Source organism: Salarias fasciatus, chromosome 8, assembly GCF_902148845.1.
Source record: "Salarias fasciatus chromosome 8, fSalaFa1.1, whole genome shotgun sequence".
NCBI lineage: Eukaryota > Metazoa > Chordata > Actinopteri > Blenniiformes > Blenniidae > Salarias > Salarias fasciatus.
In genome coordinates this window covers 3,112,407-3,129,880 of record NC_043752.1, presented here as the reverse complement: position 1 = coordinate 3,129,880, position 17,474 = coordinate 3,112,407, and the positions used below count along the sequence as shown (strand labels likewise).

Here is a 17,474-nt window from a genome sequence, read left to right as displayed (position 1 = left end):
TTCCTGATTGTAAACACAATCATTTTCAATAAAATTTCAAAAAACCTGGTATTTAGGTTTTATTTCTGTGTTAAATTTCCTGAATCAATTGTTTTGCTCAAAACAATCATTGCTTGGCTGCTTCTGTCTAAATGATGTGTGCATAACTCATTAAATAGCTCAACTTCCTGAAACCACTTCCAAACATCTACTGCACATCCACCGAGAAGCTACAGAAAGGAAAAAAGAAGTGAAGAGCTGTAACCTACTTCAGCTGATCGACTTTAAGTTGAAATGCGAATATCTGCTCATTCTATCTGGTTCTTTGTAAAAGCCTGAGTATCAAAACAACAACAAAACCAGACATCTGAGGTTTTCAGGAAACACCTGTCAACATGTTTCTGCATTGAAACGGATCAAACGGATGATCACCGACGAGGAGGAAAATCGAGACAACAAACTGGTGACAAAACCAATCACTATCTGCTCTGTTCATGTGAATTCACACAGCTGGCCCCAACACAGCCACTGTATATAATAACTTGTCTTTTCTGTTAACTTGTGGGTCATGTATGCAGGACAACACTTCTTGTGTGGTTATGAAGATATGTAGGTCAGAGGTCTAAAGTCAACATGAGAAAAGACAATAAAATCTGTGTTCTTTGCTACTTTGTTAATAATCTACAAGATCTCATACAGGTCAGTAAGTCCATTAACGCTGGCCAACCAGCAGCTGGACTGCGTTCCCCTGTGTGAACACTAATGACACAGAACTGTGCTCTCTGACATGAACCTCGCCTGGAACACATCTGCAGGCTCCGGCTGACGGCACAACAGGCGGCGTGTACAAACAGAAACCCACACCTTCAGTCTACGTTTCAGCCACCAGGCTCTGTGGGCGCTACGCAGGAACACTCAACGTTCAGTTTCAGTCCTCTCACACCACACAGCTTTTCCCCGGGGAGTCCACTGGAGGCAGTGCGTGCTCGGCAGGATACCGCCCACACAGGAGCTCTACCCCTCCCTGGAGTTTGACCCCACGCTGCCGAGGCAGAGCAGGCAGTTATAATTGTCATTAGCACCTGCTACGCCCGAGCGGCGGACCGCAGGGTCTGGAAACACAGGGACTTTCACTGGGCAGCAGGACAGATCCTTGAACTGTGAGAGGAATGTGAGCAGGCTGCTTCTTTAATGGAGACCAGTGCACAGGTTCACTCTGATAAGCAGAGAAAGACGAAGCACAGCGAGAGGTTTGGCCCTGCCAGATGATATCTCTGCTGCAACAATGCTTCAACTGTCAGGAAGCCTGTTTCCCTTTCAAATGCTCCCACATTCTAACTCACATTTGTGGGATGAGCAGCAGAGCCGAGTATCTGTTCCAGAACTAAAACAACGGATAAATCTTCTCCATCAAAGTCAAACAGCTTTATCTGTGACCGACTCCTGTTTGGGTAATGGTTACCACGCCAGCTCACTGCAAGTTTCCTCGTTAGATTCCAGACTGGCACTGGAACACGGATGTTTGAAGAGCCTGCAGGTTATATATCATACATATGAACATCTTATCAGAGTCCACCTAACAATGAGTCGCTCCACCTCCCCACAGAACATTGAGGGTTGAATTCCATTCTCCGACCTCCACCTGTTGGAGCCAGCTGCTGTTAGTGTTTGGTCACCATGGTCCAAGCATGGTCTCCAGGATGATCCCACAGGTGTCCAGTGGGGCTGGACTGAGGACTTCAGGCAGGTTACAGGCACCATGAGTTATGAACAGCAGCATAAGCAGTGTTTAGGCACTGACAGAGAAAACTGAGCCTCTCATCGAGGATGCAACCCACACACACCGCTCTGCTGTTCATCCCACAAATGAAAGTTTTACTTTTTATTTTGCCAAAATTTTTAAAACAGAAAAACTTTGTATCACCCAAAAGTAACGTTACAAACATCTGAAGTACTTTATGTGCTAGGATTCCTCAAGGTTCTCATAGTGAACCTTTACACTAGAACTCAGAAGATATCGCTGCTCACGTTACACACGGCCGCATTACAAGGCTATATTGGTGAATATGTCAGGAGCACGTGTAACGGCCTGTAGTTTACTTACATTTTGACGTGTCTCTGCTCAATGTCTACTCTGGACAGCTCGTCCTCCTCCAGGTCGGAGTCGCCTCCAGAGCTGCTTTCTGTTACGTCAGAGTCAAAGGCGCTTTCTGCTGAGTGAAGGTTTGCCGATCCGCTCAAGTACAGCCTCTCTAGTTCCAAGGGCATGGAGCCACTTTTCAGGAAACGTCCGAGGCCGTCTCTGTTGTTCGACGAGGAGTGGCGTCCGCTCCTCCACGTCGCCGTGGGGGTCACCGCCTCCGATTTGCGATTACTGGCGATTAACCGGCTGAGAGCCAAGTCCAAGAAGCCGCCCAGCTGCTGGTGAATGTGCCGCTCCACCTGCTTGGCCTGGACCACCTGAAGACGTTTGCGCAGGCGCCGTAGCCGGCTTTCGATCTCAACCTGGCGGCTGCTGCTGAGGAGGGTCCGCTCTCTGACGTGAGCATCAAGGCTGTCCGAGGATGTGCAGGGTAGGGGGAGCTGATGTTCAGGTGTGCAAGGCGGGGTACCCTGCTGGCTGCTGCTGGGCGCCTCGCTGTCGGGACCCTGCGGCTGGGCGGTAGGCATGTGTGAATCAGCCTCTTCCAAGGTGGCCTGTTCGGTGGGGTCGGGGTTGTCGTGGGCAAAGGGGGAAGGTGCAGCAGACTCGAGCACTTGGAGTTCAAGATTTTTTACATCTGTACTTTCCGAAACCTCAGGGGAATGTTTCTGTTTCAGGGTTCCTTTTACCGGGATGTGTCCCGATAAAGTGGCTGTCAAGGTGTCAGTGTCTAAAGGTGGAGTTTGGTTCTGAGGGTCCGTCGCAGCTGGGGGCTTGTCGCCGTTCACTGCAACCACGCAGCCCGAGCCGGACATGGTGGCCAGCTTCTTGGCCAGCCCGTTGACTGGCGCCATGGGCTGGCCACTGCCGTTGGTGCCGCCACTCATGAGACTTTTGAGCTGACCGCCAGAGAGTTCAATCGCCTGCCTCTTCCTTAGGAGGAAGTCCCCTCCGCCGTTGAGCAGGGAGCTGGGCAGTATTCTGTGGCTCTTCAACACAGACTGTTTGATGAGGACTCCTTGCAGCTTGATTGACTCCTTAGTTGAAGGGACAGGTGTCACATCAGAGCACAAGTAAGAAGCCACCAGTGGCTGCAGTTTGCCCAGGGCCGAAGCCTGGGAAACGGAGTCGGCTTGGGGCTGCTGCTGCTGCTGGTCCTGGTCGGCGCCGCAGAAGTCGAGGGGGCACTCTTCGGGGTTGGCCTTGCACTTGGCGGGGCCGCTGCTGTGGATGAGGATGTTGCTGGCGTTACCGTTGTTCTCTGCACTGGCTGGTGAGAGACTGGAGGATGGGGCAGCCAGTTTGAAGCGGATGTGGTGAGCTTCGGCTGGGGCGTCGGTGAGAGCGGGCGCCATCGCAGCCATGCAGTGCAGAGGGACGGGCACCGCGGCCTGCTCCACACCACCCGCTTACTGCCCCACCTGAGGACAGCCTGCAGAGGACAGACAGACAGGGAGGCCAGAAGATGTTACAATATGAAGGCAGGAAGCTGCGTGGGAATGTTTTCTCATGAAATCACAGGTAACAACCACATGCGGAGATTGTGTAAACCAACATGTTCAGACTCTACCTACTGCGGATTTAAATATTTAAAACTGAACCAGCACCACACAAAACCTCAAACTGTGTAATTAGTCTGAAAATATTTCAGACAGGAATCAAGTGGAAGTACAGAAATATTAGTTTGAAAACAATGTTAGTACAGTAGCAACAAAATAGAAATACATTTAACTAGTATGAACTGTTGATGAAAAAACATTTTTTTCATTAAAATCAACTATTTTGTCCACGAGTTGGAGTCAGAAGAACACTTTTCCATATCAAGCTGTAACAGCAACCTATTTTTAACCATTTACTCATACATTTAAAGTCATTACCAGCCCCACAAACTGTGACAAAATAAAAGAAAGATTGATTATGGAAATACGTTGACCCTCTAAAAACCTCCAGTTTGGTCTGACAGACAGTGACGGTGCATTCTGGTGGCTCCAAATGAAACAAAACATATTTTAGATATCCATAATTGATATTTCCATCACTGGAAAAGATCAGGACGGCAGGTTTAACTTTAATACAGCAGACAGCAGATGAGTAGAAGACTTGCACTACAGGTTCTGTAAGCCTCACGAGTGAGCGGAAAATTACCAACCACCACCCAAAAAGGAAAGTAGCTTTTCATATACAGTTTAAATCCATGAATACGAGTGTTCAGTGTCCTGTTGAACATACCGAGTTCAGTACAAAAGCAAAAGTAAACCATAAATCTGGTTAAGGGCCTAATCAAATGAGCCGGTGACTCATTGACATTTTGTTGACCTACTGGCTCACAGTGAGGCTAAAAATGATCCTGCAAATTAAACCAGGGACAAACATTTGAGGTGATCAGGGAGAGCGTACAACACAACCGAATCTGCCTGTAATCTTTCCGGCTACTCACTTCACGAACAACATCAGCTGTAACACCAGATTCAACTGTAATTACAATGTGTGTGTGTGTGTGTGTGTGTGTGCGCTTGCAGGAGCCCACATCTGACAAATCGCACAAAGAAATTTACAGTATGGACTGACCTTCGGCAGTGGGATGCTAATACTGAAGGAATGACAGCATCTATCTGAACTAAACAAACGATTCCCACTACGTCCATGTCAATGTGAATTTGTTGGCAGGCCTTGGAAGTTGCTTTCTGACAGGAGAAGCAAAAAAAGCTGATGCAAATGGCCCAAGCCCCACTGTCCTACATGTGCCATGTCCGTATGCAGCAGGACTGCTCATGGGTGCTGGAAGTCGGTGGATTTAGGCCCAGCATTAGCCCAAAGCACATGATGTCATCCTGATTGGTCACTGTGTCATTTCAAAGCTCTACAATTTGCCCAGTTAATCTTCCGCAGACTACACTCCTCACACAGTGAACATGCAGAGCAGCACAGAGGGCGTCTGTAAGGTGAAGGATTCACGTCGTCCGTGTGAAAGTTTCAGGAAGCCTGCCTTCAAATGATTGAGGAGATAAAAGGAGCTGCATCTCCGGATCGTCTGCAGGCCTGAGATGAATGGAGGCTCAGTGTTTCACCGCAGCACTACGCCATGTTGGTATTTCCGAAGCAGATTATGCAATGCAATTCATCCACCTCAAACCGCCCGCTCCCCCAAATGCACCGAGCGGGTTCACGCCACACGGTGGGGCGACCTAAAAGCCCCCGACGACGGTGAATGCGTGACCATAATTCACCTGCATGCGCGCACCAGTGTGTCTACAGCGTCTGCTCGGATATGCGACAAAAACCCCGATCCACGTTATCCGACCATAACGTAACCACCAAAATGTCTTCCTGGTGTTTACAAAAGCTTACAATTAGAAAGGCAGCCTGGCGCCTCGGTCCTGCAGGCTGCGTGAGCCATCACGTTATTTCACGGAGGGGGACACGGAGGCGGGTGGGGGTGGTAGAGGGGAGGGGGGTCCGTTTGTTTCTGTCAGCAGAGGAAAAGTCCCGGGAAGGGACGGAGGAATATCCGCTCGGACCGTGACACTGTACACACATACACACACACACACTGCGTGGAAATTAATGCGCCCCGTTGCTGGCTAGCGTTAGCACGGAAAGCTGCTGATGCAAGAAACACAAGCTGCTGGTCACAGCCCGTGCGTGGCTGTAATAAAGCCCGCTGCAGTGAAACACCAACCAGCCCTCATCGGTATATTTCCCCGCTGTTCGCGTGTGTGTGTGTGTGTGTGTGTGTTTGTGAGTGCGCGCGTGCGTGTGTGTGCGGCCCGGGCGGTTTGGCTGCTTTAACCCGCTCCAGCTTTACGCAAACCTCGTTAGGCGAGTAAACATGTTCGCCTGACTACGTAACCTGCGCGCAGCGGGTCAATAACGCCCAGACTACTGTGTGTTTCTGCGTTAAAATGTGCTGCATTCGCATGAGGCTGAGCTCGGCTCCAGAAATTCACATTTAACCGCGACTCCTGGCAGAAGGACGTATTTTAAACGATCCGATGCGGAGCGGAGACGCGCCGTGCATTGTAACGATACCGAGGAAATAAATACACGCAGACCCGTTCTAGGTGTACGGCGGCGGCGCCGAGCCGCCCCGGAGCCCCGCGGGGCCGCCGGGGAGGTGAACCGGCGGAGAGGTGAATGCAGTGGGGGGAAAAGTGCAGAAGTTGGGAGTAGACCCTGCCAGAGCTGCTAGCTCGCTAACAAAGAAAAAGGAGGAACCTACCACGTGACGAGGTTGCACTATCCGAGGGAATTTCGGCAACAATCCCCTGCAGTTTGGGTGAAAAAAAAATAAAAAGAAAAAGGCTCCCTTCGATCACTCTGCCATGAATTAGTCCGAATATAATGCGGGCCGGAGAGCGGAGAGGGCCCGGTGCTCGGAGCCGCTCGCTCGGCTTCGTTCCGGATTCAGCAATGGGCGAATCACCGATCTCCACCTCCAGCTAGCTGCCTCGCCGCTACCGCCAAATATCACAACAGGGCCGACAAACCGTCCCTTATAGCCCGGTTTACTTCAAATGTAAGAGATTCCGGGACAATCCTCCAGCAAAAAGTCCGATTCCCGACAGCCGAGAGGTAATCCAGAGGGCGGTTTGTCGACTGGCTTTTTCTCTCGTTTTAGGGAGAGACGCGGAGAAAATGGCGGCTAGCTCCTCTCTCGGATTGAGGCTGACAAACATAGAAGGGCTGCGTGTGTGCGCGCGTGCGGGCGCGGATGTGCGCGGGCGCGTGTTCGCGAGTCGGTAGGCGGGAGACATTTCTCCTCGTCTCCACTAGAGTAAAGGGCAGAACACGGAGAACAGGAGAACACAGGTAGAACATCTGCTAACAGCGTTCTGCTCCTCGGAGCTGCAGCAGAACCACAGAACTCCAACAAACGATTCACTAATTTATTAGTAATCCTCACTGTTTCTTTTGAAATAAATATACCAATATCTGTAGTCACAGAATTTATGTTACTGTCAAGATATATTTTAGGCATGTTTCATCTAAAAAAAAAAAAAAAATAGAATTTTATATATACATAATCGCAATTATATAATTTAATTGCAAATAATTATTGGAGGGCTGTCAACAATAAATTATAATTAAATTGCAATTAATCACAGAATTGTTGTTAGGGTTTAGAAATTGGCTCAAAGAAAAGAAATTGGAGAAAAAAATTATTTTACTGTGATCTGGACGTCATTGTTTTTTCAGGTTCAGAATTATGAGGATTACATTTTTCATCCTCCTGTTACTGTCTATGTTCTGGACTGTTCAACACTCAAACAGAAATCGGGACTGGCCTTCCCTTGAGCATCTCCACTTTAAAATGATGGCTGGTTCAAATTCCACATTGTTGAGTGTTTTCGGATGTGAAACTGCTTCACTTCACTTTAAAAGATTCAGATTTGTGCATCAAATTTGTGATTTTGGGTGTTGATTTCAAGTTAAGTTAATTAATCATGATTGATTGTGGGCAGAGTTGCAATAAATTGTTTTAAGTTGTACCAAAAAGGTTAATTTCAATAATTACTTTTTTGGGGAAATTTGGCATTCTTACATAAAAAATAAATTCCTATGTAAGATTTTTTTTGTTTTGTTTTGAAGTACAGGTGATTTATTTAAACAAAAAAAAATCCTTTTTCAATGAGCAAATTGTACTTGAATACACAATAAAATTACCATGAATTTTAACTTTTTTTGTGCTATAAATTCCTAATGTTTATTTAAAATGTGCCAAACTGCAATAATAAATATCATATTATATGTGTATATAAAACACACTACATCAGATACACTATCCATGTTTGCCCATATTAACAGATATGATCTGTAGGGTGCAATGTGTTGTAGCCCCCCCCCCCCCCCCCCCCCCCGGAGTAAACTGAGCCCCTGAGGATCAGTTGTAACCTGAACTGGACCGCCCACAGCCTGCAATGCCTCCACCATGCAGTGGCAGTCCGTGGCCACTAGGAGCGCAGCTGTAGTGGCAGCCCGTGGCCACTGGGGGCGCAGCTGTAGTGGCAGCCCGTGGCCACTGGGGGCGCAGCTGTAGTGGCAGCCCGTGGCCACTGGGGGCGTAGCTGTAGTGGCATCCCGTGGCCACTGGGGGGCGCCGTTCTTCCCCAGGACTGGATCTGCCCTGATGGAATCAAACACCAGGCACTGTGTGGGAATCAGCCAGGCCCTCAGTTTGAAGAGGAAACAGGATCTTTCTGTTCAGTTTTTCTTGTTGATGTAAAAAAAATACATATTTTCTCTGTTTTAACATCATTGTTCATTTCAAAGAGGTTTCATTGATTGTAACATTAAAAAAAATGCATTCAGATTTAAATGAGCAGTTTATCATTTGTTTCCTGGCATCCTGCTTGACATGTAACTAATGTTAGTTGCTGTGGATTGAAATGCACTGGGTTTGAAAAGCTCTGAAACCACGTTGGCTAATGGAGATTAATGCAGATGGATCAATTCTGAAAGGCCCAGCATCTGGGAGTTATCAGGCTACCGGGGACGACGCGCATCATAAATAAGGAATTATCTGTGTGTGTGTGTGTGTGTGTGTGTGTGTCAGAAAGAGAGAGTCCGGAAATGGAACCTGGGGATAATTTCTCTCTCCATGTCAGAGTGGAGGAAGAAAGCGACTCATCAAGAAGAAATCGGTGACTTTTCCTTATGGTTTTCCAGACACGCTGAATTAATCCAACACTGTTATAATCTACAAGCATCCGTCTGCGTCGCCTTCACACTGCACTCTGGTCCAGCTCCCCCTGAAAGGTCCAGCTCCCCGTGAACCGGTCCAGCTCCCCCTGGTGGATTCCAGCGGATATAATCCACGCCGATGCTCCTCAGGTATCCTCCACAGCACAGAACAGACCACAAAACAGGCGCCAACGCGGAGCAATACCTTCACTTCCATTGTAGAGATACTCCACTCAGTAATCCAAGAGGCCATAATCCCAGATATCATCCAGAGGGACCAACACAACTCCTACAACGGAAGAAGACACACGAGTCAAATCCTGTTGATTATCTCATATGGTTTGGTTGATGCTGTTAAAAATACAATATTCTATCATATCAAACAGATTATATAGTAATAGATTGGTACAATAGTTTAATAACACACATTTTGATTCCATTTCTGTAGCAGCACTCATAAAACAAACCTTTCAGATATACTGATCGTCTCATTGATTTCAATGTGTTCACCTTCAGTGAAATGAGGAGAATTAACCAGAATCCTGCAGGAGTTTTGTTTCCTATATTATTAAAGGTCTAAAAGTGCCCTCAAAGGTTTGATACAGTCAGGTGAAAAGCATCAACTCTTTTCACTTTTTCCTCTGCTGCTGCTTTCACATCTCTATCACAACTGGATAACAGCCCCAAGTAGAAGATTAAACAGTAAATGCAAGTGAGGTGTTTGTTGTTTGTGCGTCATTTATTAAATACTGACACTTCTACTTTAAAAGTCTCATAACTTCAGTAACTCTTGTATTTTTCAGTCTCTGAGCCTGTTTGCCATTTGAAAAAACTGGATATCACTTCTTTTTATTTCCAGTGCTGTGAAGATACAGTGAAGTGTGTACTTCACATCTGAATAACTCATTACTTTAATTCATTGAAAGCTTCTTTACATTACATTTGTTTTTTTAAATATATATCCTTGTGCTTATTCCTAATTCTGAGCACGCAAGAAAAATTCAGTCTTTTTAAATTGAATTCACAAGCAGTAAATAAAACAATTAATTTATCAAATAAAAGATACTATTTCTTAGGTACAGCTCCACATTAAATATCACTGTAGGGATGACCTTCATCAATATTATTATGATGTTATATAGTACAGAATATGGAAACATTTTATTCTGTATGAGTATGTCATTGTCACTGTTTTCGTTGGCATTCTCTTTATTACTGTCCATCTGCTGCTGCATAAATCAAAATGTCCCCCTTGTGGGACAAATAGAGGATCATCAATCAATCAATCAATCAATACATACGCGGGGTTACGTTCTGATGAGGTCGTCCTCTCTGACTGGAGTAATGGGGTTACCCTCTACTTTTTACATTCCTTGGATGTGTTTTACGTGCACATTCCCTGCTGGTCCATGGTGAGAGACCAGGCACAGAATGGAGGTTAAAAAGCTGTAAAATCACCCAAACACCCGGAGCATGAATGGAAAGCAATGGAGTGAGAGTCAGCGGAGTCTCGTCGGACCTCCAGAGCTCCGGAGATAAAGTTCTTCTTGTTTTGGCTCTCAGAGGCTCCGAGAGGTTTTCAGGCTGTTTCAGGTCCAGCTGGCATGCTAACGCCAACAAGCTAACGCTGCCTCCACTAACATTTATAATGAAAAAGTTTCCCGTGTCTAATAATGTCAACAGTGCCGGTGGGGAACGAGAAGCCGACTGAAAACGCGTCTTTTCTGCGGAATGTAGAGTTAGTTTGTGCGGCGCGGTGATTTATAAAGGCGTTATTAACAGTTTGGGTAGTTGAAGCTAACGCTAACAGGCTAGCTGATGAGCTAGCGGGCTAGGCTTACTTCTGCCGTTTATTCCACATTTCACACTGAAGTCCACTTTGAAAATGCAATCTGCGACAAACCACCAGTCGCACCTTCAGTCGGACGGAGGTTTTTTTCCTGGACGAGCGAAGCTTTTGTTAATTTATAGAGAATAAAGAGATAAAATGTGACTTACCTGCCGTCCTCTCACTAACCGTTCAGACTCGATAACATCCCGCCCCCAGCACTGCTATTGGTCGCTGCTTTGAATCGGCGCTTCCTATTGGTCAGCGGCGCTGTCCGTCTTCTGCAAATACCCGTACAGCGGAAATGTGGATGAAAGTTCAAAGCACGAAACTTCATTATCCTAAAATATTGTTATCATGTTAAAACACTTCACCTCTCCCTAAAATACATTAAATACTGAATGAAGCGCAGCTTTCGCTGCTGCTCCGCACCGCGTTGTTTACACCGCAGCCTGCGTTTTGACTGAAAGTAACTCACCTTTAATGCTTTGTTTTGTTTACAGAGAAATGATCTTCACCTCAAACCACAGACACAGATCACCGCGGACTGCACGCCAGTCACTTTATTCCGTCCGATACCTTCTAATCCCGCATCCCACGCTGAACAGACTGCAGTGGAGAGAGAGAGATAGAGAGATGTGGCTCCTCCGGGTCTCGGTGTGTCCCACCGAAAGAGCAGGCCAGCAGGCAACAACAGGTCCAGTTAAATATGGAGCTGAGAGAGGAAATGTGCAATAAAACAACAGCCTGCACATCAGACCAGGATGCAACGAGAGGTTCAGTCATATATGAAGCTGAGGGGGGATATGTGCAGCAAAACATCAGGCCAGGATGCAACAGAGGATCAAGTTTAATCTGGAGCTGAGGGCGGATATGTTCAATAAAACAGCAGTCTGAACAGCAGGCCAGGATGCAACAGAAGATCCAGTGTAACCTGGATCTGAGGTGATGCAGCTGGCTATCAGAGAGCCTTTCATATGAAGGTGAGGGAGAAATGTGCAGCGGCAGCAGTCTACAAGGGATTTTTTTAAGTGTGTGTGGGAGGATATCAGAGCACCATGCAGAACATGCAAACTCCACAGGTCTGCTCCTCTGCACATTTGACACATCCTTGAGACTAGGAGCTGCAGGAATTGAACCAGCAACTGTCAGATCCTCAACCCACTTCTCTAACCTCATAGCTCATACATGTGCCAGGCACCTTCCAGCGCTCTTTCTATCCACTGGGAGCAGCATCAGGGTCAGCTCAAGGACACTTTGACATGTGGACAGGGATGAATGGGAATCAAACCTGGAACCTTCCAATCGATGACCACTCTACCAACTGAGCCACACCCTATTCAGTTTACAATGGAGCGACCTCGGTAGGGGAGGAGCGGGCAACAGTCCTGAAGTAAACAGGCTGGACTGGTGAGCATCAGGGTTCAGATCTGAACAAATACAGTAATCCTCGAGTCTGATCTCCCTAAATTACATCAAGAGTTAATCAAACCGATGCCTTCAGCTCCACAGCGATGGAAGGTAATATAGAGATGCCTTTAAATATTCTGAAGAAGATGGACATGGACATAGAGCTAGAACAAACCTCGATGATTCAGTTCTGCAGGACTCCTAAAATCAATGAGCATTTCCCCACTTTCTTTCAGTAATCCTGGAAAAAGGCCCCAAAATAGGCCACCAAGAGTCAGAAACAATGCATTCCTCTGAAAGAGACAGGAACCAACTTAAAAAAGAGATGCAAACCAAACACAGTGAGACAACACATCATAAAGACCAGGAAGTGACACAAGGTAGCAAAGCAAAACACCTAAAATGAGATGCAAAATAACAACAAATTAGAGTTACAACAAAACTATCAATACCAATGATTATCAGTCTGATGAAAATAACAAAGCATCCATCTGATTTGTGTTTTACTATGCTTTTGATAATTCGAGCCAGTTGCAACAACCCAGCTTGAGCTGTTGTTCCACACGTCATGTGATGCTGTTGCTCCACCTGCATCAGAAATCAGTAGAAATATGAGAACAACATGGAAGGTTCATCTGGAGGCCATGCGGGATGTAAAAATGAGTTTGAACAAAGCAAACCACGTTCTTTCCCTGCAATTTCATCATAGGAGCGACACGGCGCCTGCTGTGAATTCTGGGATGCACGTTAAATCTGCAGTTTCAGTTAGATTTTTTTTTTGTATTTATCAGAGTTTTGTCATCCTATCAAGTCAGTGGCAGCTATGATGTGAAATTCTGCTTCATAACTTCTTTTTAAAGCGTAAACTGTAAATTATGATATTTTTGTTGCCACTGCTTGTTCACGTGTGTTTTCAGTAACCAATAATTTAACCAACAACTTTATTAATATGGCTGTTTCAAACATAATAAAGACAAAGTGTGGTAAAATATTGGTGCTAATAGCATTTCACAATAGTAAATCATGTAGTTATTGGCTGCTCATCAGAACCAGAGTCACCAGGACCAGAACCAGGGTTGGGAAGACGGAGCAGGACAGTACAGGACCCGATCAGGTTCCGTCCAAAAAGTCCACTTCTGTTCTTTTGATTTATCCAACACCAATAACTATTCAGTCAAAGCTCACTCCTGAGAAGTGCCACTGAAAGCAGGGCCGTTTGGGTGTAGTTTCGGTGAAAGAACACAAGATGGAGCTGAAGGTTCGCACATGTCGACACGCTGAGGCTGGCCCTCCTCTCATGCAGTCTCCTCACATCTCCTCTGCCTTAAATCTCCTCTGTGCCATTTAAAAGCAGCACTCAGACACATGATAAACGACTTTCGCACAATGTAACCCAGTTTAATGTCTCTTTCAGCCCATTAAAGCTGCTTTTTGATTTCTTTCCATATTCACATGCATATTTAAAGAAGCTTCCACTCTCGGAGTCCAGAGGAGAAATTATGGCTGTTGACAAATACATTAAAACACACTTAAATCTTCCTGCAGGAGCGGTGCATGCTGATATGTGTGGATGTGGTTTATTGGTGGGTTTTCTTTAAATGTCACTTCAACTACTGACACGTGTGTCTAATCCACACGGTTTATCTGGATGTGAAGCAGAGTTCTGCTGTTTGTAATGATAATTTAAGCTCCCGGTTCTTTGTTTCTGCAGACTGAGGCTGTTTCGCCTCTAAAAACTCCCATCAGCATAAAGGGGAACATTTACATGAAGCTGCTTTAATGCAGGGCGACACCTTTCAGGGAAGGATTAAAAGTGCAGATTCATGTCTTTTAGATGGAAGATAAATAAACTCTGTGATGAGATGATACTCCTGCATAATGCAGCAGTATTGTATCTCCCTTTGCATTGGAAAGACGCTTTTAAACAGGCTGAGGTGAGACTTGTGGACGTGTTAATGACTGCAGTGCAGTAAAGTTTGGGTGTTTCCTCGTTTAAGGCCTCCGTTGTGTGAGTTATTTGAAGAGGCTGTTAGCCCCCCCCCCCCCCCCCCCCCCCCCCCCCCCCCCACCGAAACCCTCCTGACCCCCCAGGAGACGCCTCCCACACTCTGAGCACCGCTCCTGGAAGGAAAGGTGATTTATGAACGTGAATGAAATCTCAGCTCACTTCTCAGCCGCGCTCTCAGGCGCTGCTTTGTGATTTACAATATTCCACCTGTTATGTGTCTGGCTGTGCTTACTTATATCTCTGTTTGTGTCTATTTATATACAGCTATATTTATTCATATATATGCTATGTATCTACTTTTATAGGTCTATGTTAAAGGTTCCCAGGTCTTTCCTGATCAAGACTCTTTCTCCCCAGTGGGGAGGGGTCAAAGCAGCAACTGTCCAACTGGGGAAGTGGGAAGTGGAAATGGAGGAGTGTGAATGAATAAAGGAGTTTTCATCTTATTGGCTGTTGGCAGCTTCAGGTGTTCTAAACTTTCCCCCAGATGGTGGGATCTGCTGGTTCTCCTCTCTGCTGGGTAAACCTGCCCCAGAAGACCTGGAGGAGGTTCAGACCGGGGTCCCTGTCGTGGTGCCCTGCAGAAAACCTGCTGGAAATCCATTCATCCTAATGAGGAGTGCTGGAGCTGGGAGGAGATGCGCTCCGACTGTCTGACCAGGAGATTTGTTTTCCTGCTGAAGCCTTTCTCTCCATCAATCCTGACGCCCGGAATCATTACGAGAAACAGACACTGAAAAAGCTCGAGGGAGTTTCTGATTCCAGCTTCTCTTCATGTGGGAGCAGAGAGAGCCGGTCGGGGAAAACCTGCAGTGGCCACGAAAGCTGCAAATCACCACCAGTTTAACAGAAAACCCATGCAAAGTACATCTTACACATCAATGAGCAATCCACTGCACCATGGGTTCCTCACACCAAACCACCGCACCACCGGTTCCCTGGACCCTCAGCTGGATGCAGCGGGGCAGAAGATGGACCCGGTCCAGGTTTGCAGAACTTGTGGAATCGAGACGATGCATCTTGTTTACCAGCAGGGGAGCTGGAGCGGCGCCACACAAACAAACTCTCATTACGGAAACATGAGATTCTAATGAGAAGCTGACGGAGGTCCAACCAGCCGCCGTGGAGACCGGGAGCTCTCCTGGAGCTTCAGCGGAGGGAAGCTGCTCCACCTTCACATCCTCAGATCTCCGTCTGCTGGCAGCCTCCAACCCAGCTGGAAGAAAATCAGCATCAACTATAAACCCTGACCCCTGACCCCTGACCCCAAACCATTCACTGACCTGTAGAGCAGGAAGCAGGCCAGGTTCTGCTCTCTGATCTGTGTAGAGTCTGCATGTTCTTCCTGCCTGTACTAGACTCACTTGAAATATTCTCCCTATTGACTCTTTTTTCTCTTCAATTCTTTAGTTTAGACAGCTTTCTGCAGGTTGCTTGTTTTTTTGTTTTTTGTTTTTTTTTTGTTTCTCTGCTGATTCACTTAGTGCTGAAATGATCTGATTGCGAATCGGTGCCGTGTGCAGAAAGTTTGATTGTTTCAGAGTTTTTAGTGAGATTTTTGTGTTTATGAGCATTTTCAGTCTGAACATGATGGATTTGTTTTTTATCTTGTGGATTAAAAACAGAAAAGCTTCTCTCCTGCCACACACACACACACACACACACACACACACACACACACACTCTAAATGTGTTTCGTGTTTCCTTCTGTCTCGAGGGATGCTGGAGACAAATGGCTGCGTGATACAGAGTAGCTGACTGTCTCTTCCCTCTCTTCCTCCTCCTCCTTCCAGAAATAACCACGTCCTCCTTTCCTTCACTTTCTCCTTCAGTCAGATTCAAACACGACTTTATTTTCTCTTCACATCTTTTCAAGTATGAAAATAACAATATTGAAAATAAATAACAATAAATAGAGATTGTGAGACACACTGTGATTGAAACGTACCACACATGAAGAAATCAACACTTTTTCTCTTTTCCTGCTGAAACCCAACTTTTCTCTGACCAAACAGAAACTCCTTCAGATTAAAAACGTGCTCCGCGTCGTCCACATTTCCTCTGATCGATGATTTCTTTCACCTTAAAATCAAAGATATGGAGTCAGAGCTGCAACAAAAACAATAAATGCACAGAGAAACAGTCAGAGATTTAAAAATACATGGCTGATCAGATGTAAACACCAAACAATGCAATGAATTCTTCATCTGATTGGAGGAGTTATAAATATATAATGTCACCGTGTGTGTGTGTGTGAGATAAAAATAAATATAGCATGATTTTTCTCTGTGATCACTGATATGTGTGTGAACTGATAGAACGTCTCTCGTCTTGTGACTCTTCCCGTGTGCAGTTATTTCCTGAGATCTGGCTCCATCAGCGGAGCTCCGTTCATGGACCGGCGCTGCAGGAATGTGGGTCTGTGAGTCTGAACGGCGTCGCCGCCGTTTCCCTCGGTTTTGGTTCCTTTTGTGTGTGACGACGGTGAGTTTCGATATTTACAGGTAAACCGAGAAGCTGCTGGTGGAGAAACAGGATTAAGTCTCTTTATTCGCCTGAAGAGTTTTGCTTCACAGTAACAAAGTGCTTGTTTTTTTTCTTTAATTCTTTGAAAGTTTAAGAAAATCTTTCAAAATAAATGTATGGCGCCCTCCGGTGGCTTTAGTGACAATGACAGCAGCAATGTAGAGAGGTAGGAAAAAAAAATTACAAGATCTTCAATAAAAAAAGAAGCTGATTGGAGTGAAGAAAAGGACTTTCAATGAAGATGGACTTATTTTTTGTGCATTCAATTTTAAATAGATAAAACATCCAGTGCATACGTAAACAATATACATTACAACTATATACATTAAAACTGTTTTAAAGCTTATCTTGCACAGAAAAAATAAAAATAAAGGGCCCAAATTTTAAATGGGGCTGCATGGTGTCAACATCTAGAACAGAAAAGACTGCCGGAAACAAACCTAAAAAAAAAAACCACTGAGAAGTTAAAAAAAAAATCAAAATAATTCCTTCTTTAGTTTTTGTTTGATATGACTCAAATAAAACTGCTATGCTCAGCTACGTTTTGCAGCACTAACTGTAGATATAGATAGCCTATATATATTCATCATATTTTAGTTTTGTGTGGGTTTTTGAGGGACATATATGAATACGAACGTTCAGGAGAAAAGACTTGAATGTTTTTCTCTAGACTGAGGATAAGATTTGGTTCTTATAGGTTCTGTGTTCTGAGGAAGAAAGTGAAGGCAGCTCTAAACCTTCAATGTGGAGAAAACATCAAGAAAGCACAACCGATGTCACACGACCAGGCGTTCGCACTTCTTCTAGAGATATGTGGAGCAGAACAGGAAGTGTTCCCGCTTAGAAAATGATTTCAGAAAATGAAACGTGCCTGAAGTCTGGAGCTGAGTCCTGAGATC

At 45.6% G+C, this 17,474-nt stretch overlaps 1 protein-coding gene across 4 annotated transcripts in view; it reads right to left on the bottom strand.

The window, feature by feature from the left end:
* Window positions 1–10,817, bottom strand: part of LOC115392832 (KAT8 regulatory NSL complex subunit 1) — a 31,796-nt gene extending 20,979 nt beyond the window's left edge. For 2 of the 4 annotated variants that reach the window (XM_030097442.1, XM_030097445.1), the window contains exons 1-2: window positions 6,342–6,804; window positions 2,084–3,554 (exon numbers count right to left, since the gene is read on the bottom strand). In XM_030097442.1, coding sequence (XP_029953302.1) covers window positions 2,084–3,486 — 1,403 coding nt within the window. In that variant the 5' untranslated portion in view covers window positions 3,487–3,554; window positions 6,342–6,804. Of the gene's footprint in view, window positions 1–2,083; window positions 3,555–6,341; window positions 6,805–9,008; window positions 9,112–10,801 lie in introns of those variants that run through there. The other 2 variants (XM_030097444.1, XM_030097443.1) reach the window with 2 other exon arrangements.
* Window positions 10,818–17,474: the final 6,657 nt, after the last annotated feature.